This window comes from Rattus norvegicus, chromosome 5 (assembly GCF_021556685.1).
Source record: "Rattus norvegicus strain SHRSP/BbbUtx chromosome 5, alternate assembly SHRSP_T2T, whole genome shotgun sequence".
In the NCBI taxonomy this organism is placed as follows: Eukaryota; Metazoa; Chordata; class Mammalia; order Rodentia; family Muridae; genus Rattus; species Rattus norvegicus.
Genome location: NC_141538.1, coordinates 141,745,001 through 141,769,782, shown reverse-complemented (window position 1 = coordinate 141,769,782; position 24,782 = coordinate 141,745,001). Strand labels below are relative to the sequence as shown.

General features: G+C 41.1%; 1 protein-coding gene across 21 annotated transcripts in view; it reads left to right on the top strand.

Moving 5' to 3' along the window:
* Macf1 (microtubule-actin crosslinking factor 1) overlaps window positions 1-24,782 on the top strand; it is a 325,822-nt gene that overhangs the window by 197,088 nt on the left and 103,952 nt on the right. For 17 of the 21 annotated variants that reach the window (NM_001135758.3, XM_087549950.1, XM_087549961.1 and 14 more), the window contains 9 exon segments: window positions 1,361-1,496; window positions 5,195-10,513; window positions 11,671-11,820; window positions 15,202-15,417; window positions 15,794-15,943; window positions 17,730-17,963; window positions 20,354-20,503; window positions 22,422-22,655; window positions 23,817-24,041. In NM_001135758.3, the coding sequence (NP_001129230.2) occupies window positions 1,361-1,496; window positions 5,195-10,513; window positions 11,671-11,820; window positions 15,202-15,417; window positions 15,794-15,943; window positions 17,730-17,963; window positions 20,354-20,503; window positions 22,422-22,655; window positions 23,817-24,041 (6,814 nt within the window). 21 annotated transcript variants of the gene reach the window in all.

Sequence of the window (24,782 nt, the reverse complement as noted above, 5' to 3'; positions counted from 1 at the left end):
ACATAGAGACCTGACTTCTTAAAAACAAAACCCAAAACAAATAAAAATGGCTAAGATGGGGAGAGGAGACAAGGGCAAAGGGGGGTTGATGAGGAATGTGCTCAACAGATACATCTACATACAAAGGCTTTATTTTTTTTTAATTGGATATTTTCTTTATTTAATTTCAAATGTTATCCCCTTTCCTGATTTCCCCTCTGGAATCCCCCTATCCCCTCCCTTCTCCCCTTTCCGCTATGAGAGTGTCCCCCACCTACCCACCCACTTCACCCTAGGAAAAGCAAGAAAGTAATCTTCTTGCAACAAACCCAAAAGAAGAGAGCCACAGAAACATTATTCTACCTTTAACAACAAAAATAGCAGGAAACAACAATCATTACTCCTTAAAATCTCTTAATATCAATAGACTCAATTCTCTAATAAAATGATATAGACTAACAAACTGGACAGGTAAATAGGACCCATCATTTTGCTGCTTACAGGAAACACACCTCAGTGACAAAGACAGACTGTACCTCAGAGTAAAAGGCTGGAAAACAAAATTTCCAAACAAACTGTTCCAAGAAACAAGCTGGAGTAGCCATTCTAATATCGAATAAAATTGACTTTCAACCAAAAGTTATCAAAAAGGAGAAGGAAGGGCACTTCATACTCATTGAAGGGACATTCCACTCAGATGAACTCTCAGTTCTGAATCTCTGTGCTCCAAATGCAAAGGCACCTACAGTCATGAAAGACACCTTCCTAAAGCTCAAAGTATACACTGCACCACATACAATAACAGAGGGAGACTTCAACACTCCACTCTCATCAATGGACACAGAAACCCAACCGAACACAATGAAACTAACAGAATTTATGAACCAAATGGATTTGACAGATATCTATAGGACATTTCATCCTAAAACAAAAAAATACAAAGGCTTTAAAAATAAGAAAAGTTAAAGGTGACTAGGTAAATAATAGGTAAGTGAAATTTATAATTGGTTTAAAATGAGAATAACTGGAAAGGAATAAAGACATATAAAATAGGACCATATCATACATTTTGAGGCCTAACAATTTAAATGTACAATGATTTTATATTATTTCAGCATCACATTTGCTGTATATGAGTATATCACATTTATATATGAGTAAGGCTAAGGAAAAGAGGAGGTCATTTTGATTGATTACAGATCCAGATCTATAAGCATAGAGTTATATAACCTTGACATCACTAAGAATCATAGGCTATGAGTGAGATGCCAAAGTTGCGTGCGTATAGGAGACTGGTTGTGTCTAGATAATCCATTCAACAGTTTTGAATATAGTTTGGAGAATTCTTCCCCTGAGAGAAATATGATGCTTCATCCTTCAGGCTTTCAGAAAGAGAGAAGGAACAGATCTCTGAGCAGTTGAGTGCCTTGAACAAGACTTACCATGATCTTTGTGATGGTTCTGCAAACCAACTCCAGCAGCTCCAGAGCGAGCTGGCTCAGCAGACAGAACAAAAGGTATTTTTAGTTTTGGGCTCCATATATTGTGGAAGCCCTTTAAATGGTATGAAAGTGGCTTTGCTGATTGAGAGTCATGTTCACTAGCTTGCCATTACCAATGTGACTTAATATTTAACCTCACCTTAGCAGCCATTTGTCATGTGTTTCCTTAACGGGGTTCCATGATGTGTTGGTCAGTTAAAAATATCAGAGGGCACTTACAGCAACCCTCTGTTTCTGGTCTACTCCTGTCTCCACCTACATTTTACCATTGCATATTGGAAAACAGTTGATGAGAATTTAAATTCTTTATTTGTCTGATCACAGGTCAATAAGTTTATACTCCTTTGAGACATTGTCATCTAAGAGTTGATAGCCAAGAGTTGTGGATATTGGCAAGAACATGCTTATAACCCTCTTCCTTCTGTAGAGTGACCAGGGAGAGTGAACGCCACTGACTGAGACGCTGGTTCCCCTCACCATCCATGGTCATCTTATCACATAGCATATTACCAGTTCTCACCTCACCTTCAATTTTGTACCACATGAAAGTCATCATAGTTGCTGTTGGTTGTCTTAAGTTCTTTCTGGATACGTGTGTGTGTACATTTAACCAATTGTATCCTGTGTCTCTGGGATATACAGTGTGTCTGCCTGCTTATTCCCTATGTTGTGAAGCAATGGCCAGTTTATGTGGGGAAGGCTACGCTGGTAAATCACATTTGGTCTACATGATTCAAAAATGATTATTCAAACAAAATATATCTTGATTCTGAAACATAGATACAAATTTCTAAGTTCATAAAGTCTACAGGCTAGAACCAGCCCTGCTTTGATAGTATATTTTTAGGAAGAGTGTGCTGGTGTAGAATTTTCTGTGTAAGGTAGCCCACTCTAATGGCTGCTGCTTCACCATATAAGGGAGTATGTGAAAAGTTTTAACAATTGCTTGCCGAGAACATCCAGTTCTCATTTTGAGAAGTTAAAAATGGGTGGGAGGGGGAGAAAGAAAGCCCAAGACCAGCTGCTGAGCACCACTACATTGAGCATGATGTGTCCCTGTACTGTGTGCGTTTCATGTAAAGTATTGTTCTGATTAACTGACATCCTTGCTTACAAGTTTCACTAACCCTTTGGAGTTTAAGCACAAATGCACAAAGGGAAAAAGAGGACGACCTGTTTGGGGTTCTTTTTTGCAAAAAAACAAACAGTCGCATGCTGGACGCTAACACCAAGCTTACACTGTGTATGTGATACGGCTGAGCTGCTCCGTAAGGCTCTATTTCCTATCTGCCTGAGGCGTGCTCTGCAGTGTGGGTAAGTAGAAGCCTTTTGTTTTCTTCCCTCATCTCCTTCTTACTGTTCATCTACGTCAGAATGTCCATGTTTGGTAGACTAGATTTCTCTGGATTACTTCCCAGCTCAGTGCTGCCTGTCTAGCCTCCAGTTATTAGGGTGTTGGAAGGAATTATGGAGGCTTTTCTCTTTGGGTCAATTCCAGGCTTTTTTTCAATGTCAGCATTTTTGAGATTATAACCCCTAAAGAAGAAATTAGAAAATGTCAATACAGTCCTCCCTTTTGTTATAGCATCTCTTTCTCCACAGGCTTTATATGGATTTTCTTTTTCTTTTTCTTTTCTTTTTGGTTTTTTGAGGTAGCTCCTGGAACTTGCTCTGTAAACCATACTCCTGGCTCTGCCTCCCAAGTGCTGGGATTAAAGATGTGTGCAAACACCCAGTTTATGAATTTTCAAAAATATATGTTTATGTATACACAACCATACACCAATGAGTTTTCTTTTTAATCTCTCTAAAATAGAAACATAGTAGATCTGTATGATGTATGTGTTTCAGTTATATAAATTGAACCCTGCAATACAGAAATTAAAGACTGGGGAGAAGAACAAATAATATACTTTGTAGTGTGATGAATTCTGCCATTAATTGGGCATATACAATGAAGTGGAGAAATGAGCCAAATCCCTCTTTGTTATCCATTCTCATTCTTATGTGCAGTCCTCAAGCTTGAAGTCCTTGCTCCGTCTTTAAAGGGGAAGCTATGGCCTAATAGTGTTAAAGGTTTTCTTACATGCTATCTGTTTATTTGCTCACTGTTGATTGCATTGCAGATACTGTTCCTATTCATGTAGAGAAAAACTACGCTTTTAATATAGTTTACCTGTCACTGAGAATAGAAACAAAGCGCACTTGTTAGTAGACAGGGAAGTGGCTGACAATTAAGTCTGGATTATGTAGGAATAAGTTATGAATTTAAAAAAAAATCTAAGAAAATACTGCCCAAAGAGAGACAATGAATGACGAGCATGGTGGTGTCTGCTCTTAATCCCATCACTGTGGAGGCAGAGGCAGGAATCTGCTGCTGGGAAGTTTGAGGCCAGCCTACTCCATACAGTTTATACCAACCAGGACAGTCCGAGTTTCATAGTGAGACCCTGTCTCAGAAAACAAACAAAAGGAAAAAGAGCTGTAAACAGAGCTCAATGCAAGTGATCATGCAGTCAAGTGGCTAAACTCTTTAAATGATATGAAATTTGAAATAAAAGGCTTTAAATTGAGAAGTCTTCAGCAGGTGATTCTGGAATTTACAAAGGTAATTTTAACAATGTATAAGGTTTACCTTATTCTCTGAATTTAAAGACTAACTACTATTTAAGGTGTGACTTTACTTTTCATACTTTCCAGAACTATCTAGAGAAACAATATATATATATACATATATATATATATATATCTCTCAAAAGATTTGAGACCATGTTTGTTTCTGGAACTCACTTGTTTTGTTACATAGTGTGTCTCATGTTCTTACATGCAAACTGAGATTAATCTTTTAAAGGATCATTGTGAAGATTCTATGTCAGCCCTCAATATTCTAAGTCATCATAGCTCTTACATCACCTATTTTAGCCTGGACTGGAAGCAGTGACTCTCGTGGTTTTCACAATCTGTTTCACCCTTGACTTGCTCTTTCAGGTCTTCCTAGCATGGGCCTCCTAGAGAGTTAATTCTCAAGCACACATTGCTTGACTAATAGACCTTTGGGCTCGTAGGACACCTGCACTCATCTGCACCCATACACACAATTTTAAAAAGTAAAAAAACAAAATCTTTTAGCCGTCTAAGACAAGCAGTGTGGCTCAACAAGTAAAAATACTACCAGGCCCACATGATGGAAGGACAGACCGAATTCCCACTAGTTGTCCTCTGATTTACACATGAGTGCTGTGTCTCTTAAATGCCTACATGCATGCATACACACACACACCCTATACGGTAGGTAGGTAGGTAGGTAGGTAGATAGATAGGTAGATAGATAGATAGATAGATAGATAGATAGATAGATAGATAGATAGATAATAAATGAATAAATAAATAAGACGATTGTTTTCTAAGAAGCTATTCTCTTTCCACTGCGTGCTTCTTTGTAAATAAAGCGTGTTACTCAGATATGCTTACTGCTGCCTGTCGTCCTTTAAGCAATCTGTGAACTTCTGGCTCTGTTAAACATTTGGCAGTTTAGAAAAATTACTTCCTAGCATGAATGGTCTGGCTTGCATTTTGATATTTCATACAGGTCGGGGCTTACTCCGGGTAGGTTTTTCTTGTGATCAGAATTTCATCTACTCTGGTTCTCTTTCAACACTTATACTTTTTATCATTGATTCTGATTCAATTTTTGTTTTAATTCTTTCTTTTAGGGTTGCAGAGCAGTTGCTGGGGTGATTGACCTAGGCACAGTGGAGATATTCCCCATCTTCAGAGCCATGCAAAAGGGCCTCATTGACCAAGACACAGGCCTTGTGCTCCTGGAATCCCAGGTTATCATGTCTGGCCTCATTGCTCCTGAGAACAGTGAAAAGCTCTCTTTGGAAGAGGGCCTCACCAGAAATCTCATTAGCCTTCCAATGTACCAACACCTCCTAGGACTAAGGGATTCTCTGTCTTTAATAAGTAGTCTTACAGGGACCCAAGGCTCCCTTTCTGTGGTGGAAGCAATTGAAAAGAAAATAGTCAGTGAGAGATTTGGACTGAAAGTCTTAGAAGTTCACCTGGCAACTGGAGGTTTCAGTCTCCCACCAAGTGAGAACTATATTAATCTGGAAGAAGCTTTTCATCAAGGCTTCATTGCATCATGGCTTCATTCAGAATTACAGTCTCACCTGAGAACATCCAAGAATTTGATAGACCCCAACACAGCCGAAAAAGTTGGCTTGCTGGAACTGATGCAGCGATGTATCAGCCATCAAGAGTCAGGGTTAAAATTGTTGCCTGTCAAGCAGTTGGCAGGGGGAATGGTTAGCTTGAAATCAGGTGGGAAAGTTAGCATTTTCCGTGCTGTTCAGGAAGGGCTGATAGATAGGCAGGTCACTGTCCGGTTACTGGAAGCTCAGCTGTTTGCTGGTGGCATAGTGGATCCAAGAACAGGACACAGACTTACAGTGGAAGAGGCTGTGAGACATAATTTGATTGACCAAGATATGGCCTGTGCTATTCTTATAAGGCAGCTTCAGACAGGAGGCATCATTGACACCGCCACAGGAGAAAGAATGACTATTGACGAAGCAGTGACCAATAATCTAGTAGCTGCTAAGATTGCTCTTGTAATTCTGGAATCCCTCTGGTCATTTATGGGGTTACTGTTGCCTGAATCTGGAGAGATCCTCCCAATTACAGATGCTCTAGAACAAGGTATTGTGTCTAATGAATTAGCACATAAAATCCTCCATAACCGACAGCAAATTGAGGCTCTTTTTCTACCAACAATCACAGAGGTTTGGTCCTGGGAAAAAGCAACAGAGAGTGGTATCCTAGATAAAGATCTTGCCAATAACTTAAGGTCAGTCTGTATCCCTGACATGAGGCCCCACATACAACTAGCAGACTCTGCAGAGCAAAGCAAAGTAGGCGTTGCTGCTGGGAAACCACCTCTGTCGTGCCAAAGAGAGGGAAGAACCAGCCGTGAAGAGAAGCTGCTGTTTCAGCTGATGACTCACAGCTACATTAATGCACACACTGGACAGAGGCTGCTTCTACTGGATCAAGAGCTGGTGGAGATGCTAACATCCAGAGATGAATATCAAGTAGGTCTTCCAGAAGTATTTGAAATTCAGCCTCAAAGACTCGACACTTCTAAGGATTTACAAGAATTGGATCCTGGGACTATCTCCCAAATTTCCAGTGCTAGGAAGCCCTGTGAATCCCAGTTTCCTTCTCAGAGCAAGGGCTATCCCAGTCAGGAAAACTGTACTCAAGCAAAAGGTGAGAGGTCTGTCATAGGAAGAGAGTGCTCTTCTGCAGAGAGTCCTGAAAGGGAGCTGTTTGTGGGAGAACAAGGAGCCATTACTGAAAATGTTGGCAGTTTGAAGGTCATCAATAAAGTCAAATTAGAGCTACAAAGTCCATTGTTAGGAAGTAGAAAGGAAGAGCAAACAGAAATGTTTAGCGAGGAAAATGTCAGCAGTGATCCCCTCCTTGTAGAATGTCCTGAGGGATCTGAAGATATGTCCTTGGTGCTTGACAAGGACCTTTCTACTGAGAAGTCAAAATGCCAAGCTCCCACAAAGTCTTCATTTACACGTCACAAAGAACAAGTGAAGACTGTCAAAGCTGACCATATTCCAAGTGAAACTGGAATACCACTCACAAAGTCTCAAAATAAAACTTCACAATTTCAGGTAGATGCTTCTGTAAGTTTGAAATCAGAATTTAAGTCAGAATACGATGAGAAAGAGTTAAATGAAACACTTTTGGTTAAGGGTAGCCACAAACAAAGCCAAGAAGGACAGAGTGTTCCAGATGGTCAGATGGTGGTTTTAGAAAAGGCTGATACAGAAGATAATGGTGATGAGCCTTCCTTGTTGTGTAGTTCTCCTTTTGAAGATGCTACCTTAAGTACATTATCTGCACAGCTACAGGATGGTGGTATCTTTCATGAAGAAACAGGTCAGAAACTCTTACTAAATGAAGCAATAGCCCAAGGCCTTGTGTCTAGCCATACTGCTGTGAAACTTATGGGGAAATTGAACATGTTTCGGGGCTTCTTCGACTCCCAGACATGTGAATCTTTGACAACTGAAGAAGTCATTGACGAAGGTCTAATGGACGAGAAATTATTATGTAATGTCCTTATGTCAGACAAAGCTATAAGTGGTATCTTAGACCCTAGGACCCACTCACTGTGCTCTGTACAGGAGGCTGTAGCAGCTGGACTTCTTGACAAGGAGACAGCCACAAGAATTTTAGAGGGACAGGTGATAACTGGTGGAATTGTTGACCTGAAACGAGGCAAAAGGCTTTCAGTAACTTTGGCCTCAAATCTTGGTTTGGTAGACACTACTGACCAGACAGAACTTATCAATCTGGAAAAGGCTACCAAAGGCAGAGGTGCTGAAAAGGCGGTTAAAGAGAGATTAATTGGGCTACAGATGGAAACAACAGGACTTCTGGACCCTGAAAGTAAAGCACCATTAACAGTCTTGCAGTCCATTGATAGAGGTCTTATAGAGAGAGAAGAAGCTATTTATCAGTTGACTAAGCAAGTACTTGATGGTGGTATCATTCATCATATATCTGGCTTGAGACTCTCTGTTGATAATGCCTTTAAACATGGCATGATTGGTGAAGATGTAGCCAGGCAGCTCAGAAAAGTTGAGAACTTTAACCACCATCAATTTTTTCATCCTCAAACAAAGGAAGCTCTTTCCTTCTCAGAAGCCATAAAATTAGATCTTGTTTCTCCAGACTTGAAAAGAGAAATCCAAGAGATTCTGGACTTTAGTGAAAACTTGGGGGATCTCATTTATGGCCAGAAATTGACCTCGGTAAAAGCTAACAAAGAAGAATCCTTAGCTAATAAAACAGCATTGCCTTCGAGAGTGATACATGGGGTTATAGATCCTGAGAGCTGCACAACAATTCCCTACTCAGAATTGGTAAAGAAATGTAGGATTGACATTGAATCTGGATGGAGATATCTCGAAGTAATTCCACTCTCTGATATTAAAGATGAGATGAGCAACAAAGTGCTAACACCATCTGAAGCAATTCAGCGTGGAAAAGTAGACTTTGGGTCTATGTTAAAGGTTTTGGAAGCTCAGGCGAACACTGGTGGAATCATAGATATGGCCACAGGAAAAAGAGTGACATTGGCATCAGCTTTAGAACAGAAACTCATAGATGAAAACATGGCCAGGATTATTGCATCCCATCAAGTGTTAACTGGAGGAATTATTGATATATATAATGATCAAAGAGTGACTTTAAATGATGCTGTTGAGAAAAGGTTGATTAGCCCTGAACTGGCAACTATGATCCAAGCAGATACCTTAGGAAAGCAAGGTGGGACTGGAGTATGTGAATTAAAGGGTGAATTTCTAAGAAATGAGTTTAGGAAGGCCACCAGGGAGAGTTATGATAAAGAGAAACATGAGGGAGTGTTACAAGTTGGAAGTCAGTGTGCTCAAGAAAAGGCTAACGTAAGGGTTTCTTATGGGGTAAAGGTAGGAAAGGGCAAGAAGATTTCAGTAGAGATGGAAGGCCAGCGTCAAGACGAGGAGAAGGCTTCTTCAGACAATGAAGTATCTGCCAGCATCGTAAGTCCTGGTGGTCTTGAGGGTGAATCTACACACCAAGTTTTGGTGACGCATCCCTGCTCAGGATCTTCTGATTTGAAACTCATAGAGGAAGCCAGGAGTCCAGAGGTAGAGCAGGAGGAAGCAGTAGCACGAATGAAGATGACTCCTCACGTAAAGCGGTCAACCCCAGGCCTGGATGCTGGAGAAGCAAGAGACTGTCCAGGGAGAGTGGGTTCGAAAGGACAAGAATCTAAGCATGAACCAGCAGGCAAACTGTCGAGTGTGCAGGCAGCGAATGTGGAAGTTGGTAGGAGAGGAAGGAGAGAGACGGGTGGAGAGGAAAGAGTCCAAACAAACAAAGTGGCAGCAGGTCCTTCTGAGGAAGAGTTGGACCAGGAAGTTACAATTGGTGACGAACATGGCTCCTTTGTAAAGAGCCAGCCTATGAAGACAATTGGAAATGACAGGGGAAAAGAAGGTGGTAGAGAAAAGGACTTTTCTCTTGTTTGTAAAACCGAAGGCTTCCCTTCCCAGATGACATTCAAAGATGCTTCCCTAGAAAATCAAAATGCTTTGATGTTCTTCAGCGAAGGGGAAACGAAAACTGTCAACCTCTGCTCGATTTTAAAACAAAGAGAAAAGTTATCTCAAGAAACTGCTAGTATTGTCCAGAAGGAACCATTCTCTTCTGAGATTCCAAGACCTGAAAGACTGAACTCCCAGGAATCAGATGGAGAATCCCATATTTCTGACATGCCCTGCATTTCCAAAGGTCCCATGGCTGCCCAAATTACCACAAGACAGGAGACTACTGATGAACAAGACCTGAGTATTACATCTAAGACTGCAGAGACCAAAGATAGGATTTTCCCATCCAAAAATTATAAAGAAAAGTTACTTCAAGAAATACCTATGGACTCAACAAGAGCCCATAAACTGAAAGAAAGCACAGTTTCCACTCTAGACACGGAAGGACTCGGTTATCTAGATTCCTCAGATATAAAGGCTCTTCATGAGGATAGCAGAGCAGATCGTGAGTTTAGTGGACATCAGAAATCAAAAATAACAACAACCCAGGAAGTAAAATTTCTAGAAGTGGTAAATCCCCTAGTTAGAGACGCAGAAGGTCACAGAGGGTCCTCTAAGGACAGAGTGGCTCAAAGAGGACCCAGAACCTTGGCATCTCTTCTTCCGGAGAAACTGCCCGCAGGGACAGCACAGAGTGAGAATACAAAGCAGCATGACACAGTCATTATTGCCACCACTCCCGAAATGAGGGAGGAGATGCCACTGTCCCTGCCATGTTCTCCATTGAAGGTGGATGAGCAGATACCTAAGGAGAAGCACAAAGAGCTCCCTGGAGATGAGCGAGCCTCCTGCATGGCTACACCTAGTGGGAAGGGGAGTGAGGGTGTAAAGCCAGCACCTTGCAGAGCAACTCAGGCAAGTATCCCAATGTGTTGGGTTCCGTTTTATTAGAGTTTGGGGGCTATTTTTGTTTGGTTACTTTTGATTTGGTTTTCAAACAGTGTTTAACTATGTGACCCCAGCTGGCCTGATGCTCACTATGTATCCTCAGGGAGGCCTCCAATTTGTGGCAATCCTCTTGCCTCCCATTCTGGGATTAAAGACACACACCATCATTTCTCTGGCTTAGTAGTTGGTTTTTACACACACACACACACACACACACACACACACACACACACACAGACACACACACACACACAGGCTTAGTAGTTGGTTTTTACACACACACACCCTAATAATAATAAGAAATAAATCCATTTAAAAAAGAAAAATAATAAGGTCTGCTTTTAGTTTGCCAGAGGATACTAGTTTCCAAACTATAAGTAGTGTTAGCACTCAGGAGGTAGAGTCACGTGGATTCCTGAGTTTAAGGCCAGCCTGGTCTACAGACAGCCATGGATACAGAGAGAGACCATGTTTCAAAACAAACAAACAAACAAACAAACAAACAAAAGATATAAATAGCTTTAATGCTATGATTTTTTTTTAATGCTTCCTGAACAAGTGCTCTACTACGACTGAGCTATATATCCTCAACCCTAGCTTACGCTCTAACTCTTAACTGGATACAAAAGTCACACACATATATACATAGATATTTATTTTGTGTGTCAGCTAATTCTCTTAAGTTATTAGTTCACTTATCCATAATATAGTTGTTGGAAAATTAGGCATTGCCTGTGAATGTCTCTAAATATTGCCAGAGTTTTTGTTCACTGTTTTTATTTTTGTAATTCTAGCATTGAACTCAGGACTTCCTATGTAATCATATACTGCTGAGATCTATCTCTAGTCTGAGAGTTCTAAAATTAAAAACACTGAACTAATTTGAAATATTAAAGTGATGTTACTTGAAATCAGAATGGCTTTTAGAAGTGTTTTTAAGTGATATTTATTGATAATTATAAGCATCCTGAGGAAGTCAATAAAATGATTTTGTCTATTGCTTAGAAATGGCTCAGGCAGAACGTATTTCATCCTGTCTTATGTGTAGTAAAAATTGCTTCTATTTTAAAAGCTGACTTTAAGGAAAACAACAGAACTTCATGAATTTTACTTTGGTTTGACAGAATGTGTTTACCCGGAGACTTTGTTTAGAACATGATGAGAAATTGGTCTCCTATCTGTCCCTGTTACGGGACATTGAAATGAGAACCAAACAGATTCAACCTTTGGAACTTAGTGTGGCAGAGCTGCAAGATCTGCTGGGTCAGGCCAAGGTATGTACCCAAACATTCCTCCATGCCCACTGGCTTCCAGATGGTGGCCTCTAACTAGCTACCCTGAAGATTTCAAGGTTTATAAGAACCTGCCTTTCACTCTCTCCCATTGAAAGAAAATCTTCAACTCCTGTTAGGTATTTGTAGGATATACTGGGCTAGAAAAGGTAAGATTTTTAAGAATCATATTTGAATATACATTGGATAGACATGTGCTACCTATATGACCTTTGATTTAATGAAGTTAAGTTCAAAAGCAGTGCGAAGAAATTTGAAGTAAGCTGGGCATGGCAATACATACCTTTAATCCCAGTACTGCAAGGCCTTCACACACACACACACACACACACACACACACAAATATTAATAATAAGATATTAAATTTTCTAAAAGGTCTACTTTTAGCTCACCTGAGAATGCTAGCTCCTAGACCTCAGTAGGTGACGTTACATTGCATGAGTCCTTCAAGCCTCTTTATGGTAACACCGGAAATCAGATCGTATGCAAACAGTTGGTTAAAGTATAAGAAGCAAGCAGACATACAGATTGCCAGCTTGTTTCAGTAGCATAGCCGTTACACATGTTTATCTCCTACTTCTAGAAGACTAAAGGTTGTCTTCTGAAGAGAACATCTGCTTAGACTCTATAGAAAGACACAGTTGAAGGCAAGGGTTCTTTTCAGAAGTCATAGGATTAGATGAAGGTGATTAACTCATGGGCTTCATTTTCATTTGACCTTCCATGATTTGTCCCACCCACCCATGGAAATCAAAGACCTAATGGTGATAATGGAAATGATTTCCCAAGTGTTGGGCCCAACCCCATCCCCTCAGTGAAGTCTATATTTATCAGACCCATCTCTGCATGTAGGCTTATAGGCAACTTTTTAGGCAATTTGTGTCAGTGAAACATCTTAATGGATAAAAGTACTTGCTGTCAAGCCTATAGACCTGAGTTTAACAATCTCTAGGACCTGTGGACCTGTGTAGTAGGAGAGAAGGAATTTCTGCATGTTGTTCTCTGACCTCCACACTGTGTTTGCACTGTAGTGCATGCAAACTCAATCAATCAATCAATAAATAAATAGCACCATTTAAAAGACTATAACATTAATAATAATATTGAAAAAGTATAATTGAAACTCTCTAGAACAGAGATCTAAGGACACTCCATCAGTATGAGGTAAATAAAATTTGCTATTATGTATGTGTATGTATATATGTGTATGTGTGAGTGTGTGCATGTGATTGTAGGTACCAATGGAGGCCATAGCTAGAGTTAACACAGGTAGTTGTAAGTTGCCCAACATTGGTGCTAGGAGCAGTAAGTGCTCTTGCCTGCTGAGCTATCTATCCAGCCCTATAATGCTTGTGCTTTCCTGCTGAGAAAATCGGAAGTGTGTTACTTACATTTGTAGCTGGGTATGAGAATTTATTTGCCTGTAATCCTTTTACTAAGAAAGGCAGAAGGATGACCACAAGGTGAGGCCAGTGTGGTCTACCTAGTGAGTTCCAGGCCAGCAGGCCTACACAGTGAAACTGTGTCTTGCCAAAACAAAAGCCAGGTACATTGGGATACATTTGTAATCCCAGCCTAGGGGAGGCAGAAATAAGAGGATTCCTATAGCAGCTCACTAGGCTGCTATCCTAAATGGTGGGTTCCAGATCAATGAAAGACCTTGATTCAAAGGAGGTAAATAGAACTCCTGAAGATGACACTCCAGGTGTTCATGCGTGTGTGTGTGTGTGTGTGTGTGTGTGTGTGTGTGTGTAACCAAAAAACTCACAATTTCAGAAGTAAAACCACCTATACTTAGGTGGGGTGGTTGGTTTTAGTGGGCTTTTTTTTTCTTTTTCTTTTGTATGTGTGTAGATGTACATGTGGTTGTGTATATCTGAGTGCACTCACAAGTGGGCCAGAGATGTATTTCCTTGTCCTGCTCTATCACCCTTCATCTTATACCCTTCGGAAAGGTCTTTCACTGAACTTGGAACTAGGATGCCAACCAACAAACCCCAGCAATCTTCTTGTTCTCCATCTCTCTCTGCAACACTAGGGTTGCAATGTGTTCATGGCCATGCCCAGCTTTCTATGTGGGACTATAGGATTTGAACTCAGGTCTTCATGCTTCCTCAACCAAGTGCTCTTACCTACTGAGCCATATTCCTAGTCCTATTTCAGTTGTCCAAAGAACTCCAAGAAACTGAAAGAAAGGCCTCTAGGAAGAACAGAGGGCTGAGATACTGAGTCCAGGGAAGACTAATTCATAGGTGACCTTAGTTAAAAAAACAAACGGTTTCCATGGAGTGTAAGATTTTAAATGAGATGACAGGTGATTACTGAAGTGTTTGTGTTGCAGGCGGAAAAGAGGTAGGACATAGTATGACTAAGAAAAGTTTTTGGTGGATTTTGGAGAAGGTAAGGGAGGAGAAATTGGTAATAGAAGCAGGCTCTTGAGAACATTAGAAAGGATCAAAGGCAGCCTTGAAAGGGAAACAAGCTGCTCATTGAAACCGAAGGTGAAAATGAGGCAATGGAGCCTGCAGAAGTTTGCCTTGTTTTTCAATGTCCAGTGTGCAGTGTGAGTAGGTAGCTAACAGGGTAGTGAGGCTATGCCTCAAAACACTGTTTCACTCTCCCACCACCCACTGCTGGCCTCTCTGTTGGGAAGTAAGACTATTATTGATGGAACAGCTGAGGGGGAGACTGCTTTCAGGTATTTTTATATTTTTTGGTTCTTTCCCCTTAGAATTTGGATGGAAAGAGTCGTCTTTTTGGTTATTTTCCCTTGAAGCACATTAATTCTATATGTTAGCTGCCTGGGAAAAGGAAAATTGATGGTCTTAGAGAGGAGTCAAGGACAGAGTATTACACTAAGTTAGAAACCTGAATCTAAGGCCTAACCACTCTCCTATTTCTGTTTGGTGGCTCAGACAAAGCAATCCATGTTGTTCAATGCTGAGGGATGTCAGTTGATTAGTGATTAAACTGAGGAGCCTACATAAAAACCATCTTTTAAGTCCTATGTAGATGTGACACCTCATCTACACATGTGTACCCAGTTGATACCCAGAAGGTAAAATTGCTAGTCTGGGGCTAGAGAGATGACTTAGTGGTTAAGAGCACTTACTCTTCCAAAGGTCCTGCATTCAAATCCCAGCAAGCATCCCACCATCTGTAATGAGATCAAATGCCCTCTTCTGATGTGTCTAAAGACAGCTACAATGTACTTATATATAATAAATAAATAAATCTTAAAAAATGCTACTCTGCACTGGGGATTGAATTTTGGCTCCAACAAAGGTAGGCACATGCTCTTCCACAGATCCCCAGGCATGGTACTTCTCCTGATTTGGGGGTAACTTTACTCTCTCCCCTCAGGTATTAGACAGGGAATTAAAAGATCTGTCTACCGTGGTAAGTCAGGAATTGGAATGTGTGGATCAGATTGTTATCAGTCAGCCACAAGAAGTTCCTGCTCAGCTGTTGAAGGCGTTAGAGAAGGATGCCAAGAATCTTCAGAAGTCTCTAGGCTCTGTTCGTGACTCCTGGAGCTCCAGATCCCTCCATCTGCACAATGCAGTGGAAGTGAAAAAGGTGCTGTTGTGGGCTTGGGGGTATTGTTTTTGGTTTTGGTTTTTTTGTTTGTTTTTTTTTTTTGAGAGTTTGTTTTTGAAGATTTATTTTTAATTATGCATACGTATACTGAGGGCTATGTGCATGTGAGTGCGGGTGCCCGCAGAGGCTAGAGGGAAGGTACTGGATCCCCTGGTACTTGAGTTACAGTATGTTTGTGGGTTGCTTGGTGTGGGCTCTTGGAACTGAATTCAGGCACTTTGTAAGAGCAGCAAATGCTCTTAACCACCCAGGCATTTCTCCAGCCCAGTACCTGGCTTGTTTTTATTCCTAAAGACTCTCACAAAGCCTGGGTAGAGCTGGAGAGGTATAGTCTGACTTGCTGTTTATTTCCTAGACCACAGTGTTAAATTGGCACAAGGAGCTAGAAGGCAAACTTCAAGATCTGAAAGCCTGGGTTGACAGAGCCAGTCTTACTCTGCATAGCAAGGGATGTGACACTCAAACTGATGCTGACAGCCTGAGTCCCACTCTCCAGGGATATGAGGTAAGCTCTCCACCCATTCCCACCATTGTCCTTATTGCCAAATTCGTCTGTATACTTAACCTTTCTTAGAAAGTCCAAGTCTCCCTTTCAGAAATCAGATGAGTTATGTTTCATTTTTAAGATTATTATACTCCTAGAGGTCAGGAACCTGTGGCTATTTCTCCTTGAAATTATTCTCTGAGAGCCCAAAGTAGGCTTTATATTACCAATTTTATATCTATTTTATACTGAGAAGCTAGGGCCTGTCTCTTATTTCTCTTTTCCCTGGTATCCAGTCTTGCACAATTTGTGGAGAGCTTTTCATTGTTGACCTAGAGTATAAGAAGGCAAAGTTTTTCTGTAGGCTGGATGGTGCATTGGAACCCAAGCCAGGAGGTCACACTTCTAAACAACCTGATCTAGAGAGAGGCTTTTCTTCTTAATAAGTTCCAAACTAACTGACTCACACATTATGATACACATAAAAGTGAATAAGTCACCAAGTGGTGGTGGCCCACACCTTTAATCCCAGCACTTGGGAGACAGAGGCAGGTGCATGTCTATGAGTCTGAGGCCAGCCTGGTCTACAAAGTGAGTTCCAGGATAGCCAGAGAAATCTTGTCTTGAAAAACAAAAACAAAAGCAACAAGGTAAAAGAATCTTTTTTTTCGGGGCTGGGGATTTAGCTCAGTGGTAGAGCGCTTGCCTAGGAAGCGCAAGGCCCTGGGTTCGGTCCCCAGCTCCGAAAAAAAAGAACCAAAAAAAAAAAAAAGAATCTTTTTTTTCCAAAGAGTTTTTGAAATTTTTTTCATACCTGAGTATATGTATGTGTGCCACATACATGCAGGTCCCCACTGAGACCAAAGCAGGGAGTCTAGAACTTGGAACTAGAGTTACAGATGTTGTTAAGGTGCTCAGTGTCCTCTGGGAGACAGTCAGTGCTCTGAACCACTGATCCATCTCTCCAGCCACCTAAAAATAAAAAATTGTTTCTTGGTGAATCAAAGTAAGTTTCCTGTTTCCTCAGTATTGCCCTACCAATTACTTACTGGATGCTTAAGCCTACCTGCAGGTTGTTTTGCCTTCTTTGTGTCTGTCACTATGTGCTTGTTGTGCTCACTAAGGCCGGAAGAGAGGGCACTGGATCTCCTAGAACTAGAGTTACTACCATGTCCATGCTGGAATTGAGCCTGGGTCCTCTGGAAAAGCATCCGGTGCTCTTAAATGCTGAGCCATCTCTCGAGTCTTGGATCAGAAATTAATGCTGTATTTTCTAAAAAAAATTGTTTTAATTATGTCAGGATTGGTGGCATTGGCCTCAAATTTCAGCTACTTGGGAGGCTGAGCTGAAAGAATCACAAATTCAAGGCCTTTCTGGGCTATAAAATGAGTCCAAGGCCAATCTGAACAGCATAATAATTCTCTTGAACAATCCAGAAGAGCCAGGGTGCAGCTCAGTGGAAAAGTGGCTGCCCACTGTACACAAGGACTCAGGTCCCAGCTCTACCAAAATAAATAAGTATGAAAAAATTAAGTCATAAAATTTGAGTTAGCAATAGAATAGCTGTCAGTACAAAAAAAAAGAGAAAGCTTACTGTGCTGTCAAGCCAGGTCCAGTAATGGAAGCATACTTTTAATTAGAGCTGTGTTTGAGGAATTTGCAAAAAGCAAAAAATGAGACTTGACATTGCTCCTGTGTGTAACCAATTATAAAATATAGGATATTAATTTTAATTCTCAAAACCAGTAGCTTTTCTGTGTCTAGAGAATAAAAGGTGTTTGTTTTTTCTCTCCCCATTTGCCTTAGGATATGAAAAAGTCTGTAGCCGAAAGGAAGTCTCAGCTGGATGCCCTGGCTTTGGATACTCAGCTCTTTATTTCTGAGCACCCACAGGGCTTGTCTCTTCAGCAGAATCAGCAAATGCTGCAGTTTCTGAGTGAATTACAGACGTCTTTCCAGGGCCTTGTGGAACACACTGCAGCTCAGAAGGATGTGGTGCAGGGCCATCTCCAGCAAGTCCAGCAAGAAGTTCAGGTCAAGGTCAGACTGAACCAGCAACTGAGCTCAGTTTGTCTTTTGGGGTATCTTCTGGGGGTTTTCTGGCCTGCCTCCAACTATCATGATTCCAGGAACCTGGCTTTACCAACTTCAAAATTTTATGTCGCACAGGCCAATGTGATCTGGTCTGAGAGAACTGTTCTTTTTTTTTTTTTTTTGGTTCTTTTTTTCGGAGCTGGGGACCAAACCCAGGGCCTTGCGCTTCCTAGGCAAGCCCTTGAGCTAAATCCCCAACCCGAGAACTGTTCTTTCTAGCTCTTTCTCTTGTTTTATGTATATGAGAGAATGTATATGTTTGTGTGTGAATTGCATGTACAAATATTTTTGTTTTAGTGAGACTCTGTTCTTACTATGTCCTGTTTTCATGTAAGAAGTGTAGCTGGCCCTGCTTCCTGCTGCTTTCCAAGCATTCATCTGAGCCTGTGAAGAGCACCTAGGTACTCTGAACACTGATAAAAATGGCTCTGAAAAGTCAGGTTTATTAAAAGGCTTTTAAAGTAACTCATAATAAGATTCTCTGACAGTCTACAAACAGCTGACAAAAATTTAATCTCAATAATACTGTTTTAGTTATTTTTTTTTTTTGTTGTTTTGTTTTTCAGACAGTGTCTCACTACACAGTGCAGGCTCACTCTGTATAGACCAGGTTGGCCTTGAGCTCACAGAGATCCCCCTGCCTCTGCCCACATGGTTCAATTAAAGGCATAAGAACCACCATATGCTGCCTCTGTTTTGGGGATACTTAAGTTTTTATTTTCTTGCACTTTTCTACATGTGATGTGCCCAGTTTTCTACAGTGGAAGACAATGTACAAAAGCAGGGTTGATGTTTCTTTTCATATATATATATATCATACTGATTCTTACCATAAGTCTCATGTTGTAAAACTTAAATTCAACGTAATTCAGTTTCTAGTAACATCATAGACATAGGCTGTCTTTAGTAATGTTTTTGTCATCTCTGCCATTGACTACATTGGTATACAGCAAGTGATTGTTGTGGTGCCCAGAAAATCTGTCTTTAGGCCTCCTGTATTATGCAAAGTATAGTTCAGCTTTTGAGCCAAACTTAAAGAAAACTAAGTTAGTCCATGTCTTCCACCCCTGCTACTGTCTCATTATTTCAACTATTTCGAAAGGGACATAAATCCTGATGAAATATTTCAGGTTGCTCTCCATGCCTGAACTTGTGCAATGCTCTTACCTAGTCCTTTATATAGTGTAGTGTATCATGTGGATATCAGACTGGTCTGAGCCACCTTGAGCTTAATTGCAGCAGGTAGTAGAAATGCATGTGAACATTCTGAACATGGGATTGATTGCACAGTGTGCACTAACCTTGTCAGAAATGCCTGCCTCTCTCTGTATTTGCTCTGAGTGTGTGCGCTAACTTGTTTGCTTTGCTTTTTTCAGATTCAGTCTGCACTCATCCTAACCCATGAAGATCCTGTTTCACAGCTGAAGAACTCTTAGGAGTTCTCTTCCAGTACCCTTCTGTTTTTCATAAAAAGGGGGAGTGCGGGCCAGCATGGGTACCTGTTTGTAAGTGCAGGTGACTATGCCATCAGAAGGCCATCAGAAGGCCATCAATCTGGTAGAAACTGTTTTTAGGATGATCAGGAGAACACATCATGCTCAACTGTTGCTCGGTCAGGTGCTGTAGTGCCATGGAACTGACATGACAGATAGGAAAAGGATCAGGCATGGAAACATATCCCCCGCCCCCTCTGGCCTTACTTTTCTAGTGGTATTAGTGTAGACATCCAAAAGATTGAGACATTTCCTATTCTTGGGCAGTTTTCTCCTCAAAATAGCCAACTCACACTCCTCAAGCCTGCCATGTAATCGTTCTACTTAATGGTTCTTCTGTAGTTGTGAGGCATTTGATTTATTAAGTCAGTTCAATTATTAAGAACCTCATTTGACTAATCAATTATCCAGACTCTTTGGGTTTTTTGTTCTAATTCTTCTACTTTTCCACATTTCTGACTTAATGTATATAGCAAATCCTCTTGTTTCAAAGGAAGAACTTCTCAGAGAAACAGATTTATCATCATTACCACTGTCATTTGGCTTCAGTGTTGTCCATTCCAAAGATGGTAACAGCAGTCACCACAGGAGCTTCCAGACTCAAACCTGTACTGGGAGCACTCACTACCACTGTCTCTGACTCACTCCAACTGCACACCCACAGAGCAGGCTGCCCAGATGAGGGGAGCTTCTGGAATATGATTTCTGTGCCTTTTCCTATTCCAATTTTCCACCAATATTTTCATCTTTGATATATAATCATCATGTTTCACATTTCAGGACATTAACTTGTGTCTGTAAAGTGGAGCTAATTCTTTGTTGGTCCCTCTGCATTTCACATAGACTCTGCAGAAGCAACAAGACACGTGTCATAAGAAGCTGGAGGATCTCCGCAGCTGGGTCGGACAGGCAGAAAGGGCACTGGAGAGGCACCGGGGCAGGGCCTCTCAACAAGAGCTTTCTGCTCTGCAGCAGAACCAAAGTGACTTGAAGGTCAGTGTGAATTAATCATCTTGTCATTCCTTCAATAAGTGTCTACCAAAGCCCCATTACAGGGCTTAGTGGCAATGTCAGTGGTAAGCAGACATGAACTTACAGTTTGGTGGGAGAGATAGACAAGTAGACAGATTAGCACAAAAAGGAACATCTGTTAACCATTACATGCAGAAAGATGAAGTTATATGAAAGCATACTAGAAAGTTGACTTCAAAGAGTGTAGGTAAACTGAGAAGTGGTGTATAAAGTGGGGTTAGTGTGTGAAGGTGTAGCAGGTAGAAAGTGTACCAGGTAGGGGCTGCTTCAGTCTTAAGGTAGGAGGGGAACTGAGCAGAATGTAGTCAAGGATTGAAAAGAGGCCCCTTCTGCTGGGCTGCAAAGAATAAGAGGAAGATTAGTGGAACAGGAGATCAGAGACAAGGATGTCGCTCTTATCATCCTGGATTTGTAGGCCATGTTAGGGAGCAGAGATGATAACCAGAATAGTCTCCCCCTCTGCTAAACCCTAAAGAAAGGAGTGGGTACTTTCCAAGCCTCCCACTCAGACCCCGAAAGCTATGTACATTGTTCCTGAACATATGGACAATATAGTTTAATATATAAATTAGGCACAATTAAAGATAAATCCATAACTAAAATTAGAACAATTATTACAATATACTGTAATAAAATCATCACTCCTCTTGCCCTTTGGTGCCATTGTTATATGAAGTAAGGACTCTTGGCATCTGAGTGCCAGAATCACATGACGTTAGATGACCCTCTATGTGACTAATAGGCAAGCAACATGCACAGCTTATATGCACTAGACAAAGGAGCTCTTCACATCTCATACTGACTAGAGCAAGAGCAAATGATTTTAAGAAAAATTTTTTACTGTATATGGGTGTATTATATATGTTGCCTGTGTGCATGTATATATATGACCACATGTGTGCAGCGCCCGTGGAGGTGTCAGGTCTTCTGGATCTGCAGTTATGCATGGTTGTGAACTGCCATGTGCATACCGGGAATTGACTTCAGGCCCTCACCAAGAAGAAATGCTCTTAACTGCTGAGTCTCCCTTCACTCCACCCCACCCCCTACCCCCACTTTTTAGACAGGAGCCTTGGTTGGTGTAGAATTTGCTATGTAGACTAGCAAACTAGCTTTGAGCTCAAAGACTGAGCACCTCCCGAGTGCTAGGGTTAAAATGTTACCATCACACCTACTAGGAGTGAATTTCCATCACTTATTTCAGAATAGCATACTTAGGAAATGTGAAAAACTTAATGAAATTCTATTTAATAGTTTTAGATCATAGTTGATCATGAGAACTCAAACCTTTCCACGTACAACTCTGAAGACTGCTGATCTCACATCCAAGACTGGCAGGCTTCACTCTGTCAGAATCATAGCATCCTCGTGTTTCTTCCACTCACCATTTAAATTTATTTTTATATATCATTATTGAAAATGCATCTCTCTCCATTTTGCCCATTTTGTGTGTCCCACATCATGCTTTGGAGGTCAGTGACAACTGAATAGAGTCAGTTTTCTCCTTCTGGCTTGAATCCCAGTACTGGGAGGCAGAGGCAGGTATATCTCGGTGAGTTCCAGGCCAGCCTGGCCTACAGAGCTAGTTTCAGGGTAGCCAGGGCTACAGAGAAACCCTGTCTAGAAAAGAAAAAAAAAAGAAAAAAAAAGAAAAAAGAAAAACAAAAGAAAAAAGAATTCTCTTCAAAGACAAGTCATTGCCAAGTAAAAATGATTTGCTATTTAACACTGAATGCTTGTTTGTTTCTTTGCTTTTGGTATAAACCGTAAGTAAATTATCATCAAAATGTCAGCACTTGTGTACATATATGACATCCTTACAGAAGACTGGAAGGACTAAAGATAAAGACAGTCATCTTTGTTTCTCTTTGTTCTCTAGGATTTGCAAGGTGACATTCAGAATCACTCCACCTCATTTGCCACTGCTGTCAAAGACATTGAAGGGTTCCTAGAAGAGAACCAGAACAAGCTGAGCCCTCAGGAGCTGACAGCTCTTCGAGAAAAACTTTATCAAGCAAAGGAGCAATATGAGGGTCTCCAGGATCGCACACGGGAGGCTCAGAAGGAGCTGGAGGAAGCAGTGACGTCAGCCTTACAGCAGGAGACAGAGAAGGTAGCTGGTCTGCTATTGGTTTTCCAAAGCCACATTGGGGCAGTCTTTAGAGTCACAGAAGAGGTCTTTAGGAGCGGACCTGTGAGTCAGTCTTTTCATTTCCAAAAATCCCAGGAGTTTAAATCAGGAGTGGTTGGTAAATGTGTATTTTACCAAAAACAGAATTAAAACTGGCTAGCTCTACCTATTGCTTCTACTTTGGCTTGGGGTATTGGAAGGGAAAAGCAGGTGGTATATGGTTTTTTTGCCCGAATATTGATTGGTGATCTATAAGCATTAGAATAATATCTATGGGGCTGGAAAGATGGCTCAGCAGTTAAGAGCAATAGCTGTTCTTTCTTAAGTCCTGAGTTCAAGTCCCAACAACTACATGGTAGTTTGCAACCATCTATAATAGAATCCGATTCCCTCCTTTGCTGTGCATTAAAACAGAGCACTCATATACATAAAATAAATAAATAAGTCTTTAAAAATGTCTGTCTATAGAGTCATTCAGGGTCACAGGCTTTGTCTCCAGATGGCTGTGTAGCTACAGCGTAGAGTGTGTGGGACTCAGAGAAACTGCAACAAAACAAATGTGAAGTCTGAAGTGAGTTTATGCAGCACTGCTGGTTGAATCTCATCCTTTTCTCAGCCTACGACTTCTGTACTGATGAGAGAGAGGGTAGGCACCACAAGAAGGGCAAGTAAACCACCTGAAGATGAATATTAAAATAAGTGAAGAAGCAGCCTGTTTGAGTAAATATTTGAAAAACTAGTGAGTATACCTTGAGAGTCGAACTCTGTCTGGCTGAGATAAAGATGACAGGAGTCAGCTGTCCCTGTGTTTTACTCTTCCGGTGCGTCACTCCTACATAGCTAGGAAACCTTCCAGAGCTGGCAGGGCCTTCTAAATCCTGACATTTTCTCATTTTGTTTGTTTTGTTGAGGTGTTTCTGGTTATTTTAAACCATAAGCTATTGAGGAAATGTGGGATTTATTTTAATAACTATTTTCACAGATTCTAGTAGATTGTAATTCTCTTTTGTATGAAAAGATTTTACACCCAGACTAGAGCACTGGTTTTGCTTTAGCCCAGAGCTCCCCTCTCACTTCGGGTTTGAACCAGCACTCTCATAGTGGAGTGCCTAAGATTCTCACTGGCATTCCTCTGGATTTCAGAGTAAAGCAGCAACAGAGCTGGCAGAGAACAGAAGGAAGATCGACGCTCTCTTGGACTGGGTGACTTCTGTGGGGTCATCTGATAGACAGCCACAGACTAGCCTTCCAGGAACGGAGCAGTTCTCTGGAGCTTGCCTGGAAAAACAAGCCTTAGATGCAACAGATGGTTGTGTGGATGTAAACCAAGTACCAGAGAAACTGGACAGGCAGTATGAGTTAATGAAGGTAAGGGTGTTAGCTTGTCTTTGCCATGGTTGTAGAAAGTGTGATTCACTCTAGAAAACGAATCACAGCTTTAGGTTCTGCCTTTGGTATATCAGCAGTGTGGACACTGTTGACTCTTCTTGAAATGCATTCTCCTTTGGCTTCTGGAGCACTGCTTCACCCTAGTCATCCTTCTTTTCCTTTGGCAGCCTTTGAGATACTGTTACACTTCTACTAGGTCCCAGCCCTCTTCTCAGCTGTCAGAATATGCTTTCCTGGGCCTGGGAAGATAGCACACTTGATAAACTATTTACAACACAAGCATGAGAACCTACGTTTGATCATCAGAACCCATGATAAAATGTCAGGCATGGTTATGGATGCTGGTAATCATAGCATGGGGAGATAAAGAAGGGGAGTCCTTGAGGGGTTCCAGCCTGCTTAGCCTAGCTCCAGGTAGAAAGGAAAGAGTAATTCAAAAAATTAGATAGATATCTTATGAGGAACAGCACCCAAAACTGGTCTCTGGCTGCACCTGAATACACATGTACATGTGCACATATACAAACACACACCCAAAAAACAATATGCTCTTCTTGGATACCCTTCTCAGGTGTAGTACTTCAGTTACAAGATTGACAAATTCCATGTATCTGTTTATCTTCAGTTGACATCATTTTATAGTTATATCCAACTGCCTCTTTGCATGTGGTAACTACGCATACTTCAACCTAAAAACAGAATTCTTCTATAATCTCCAGT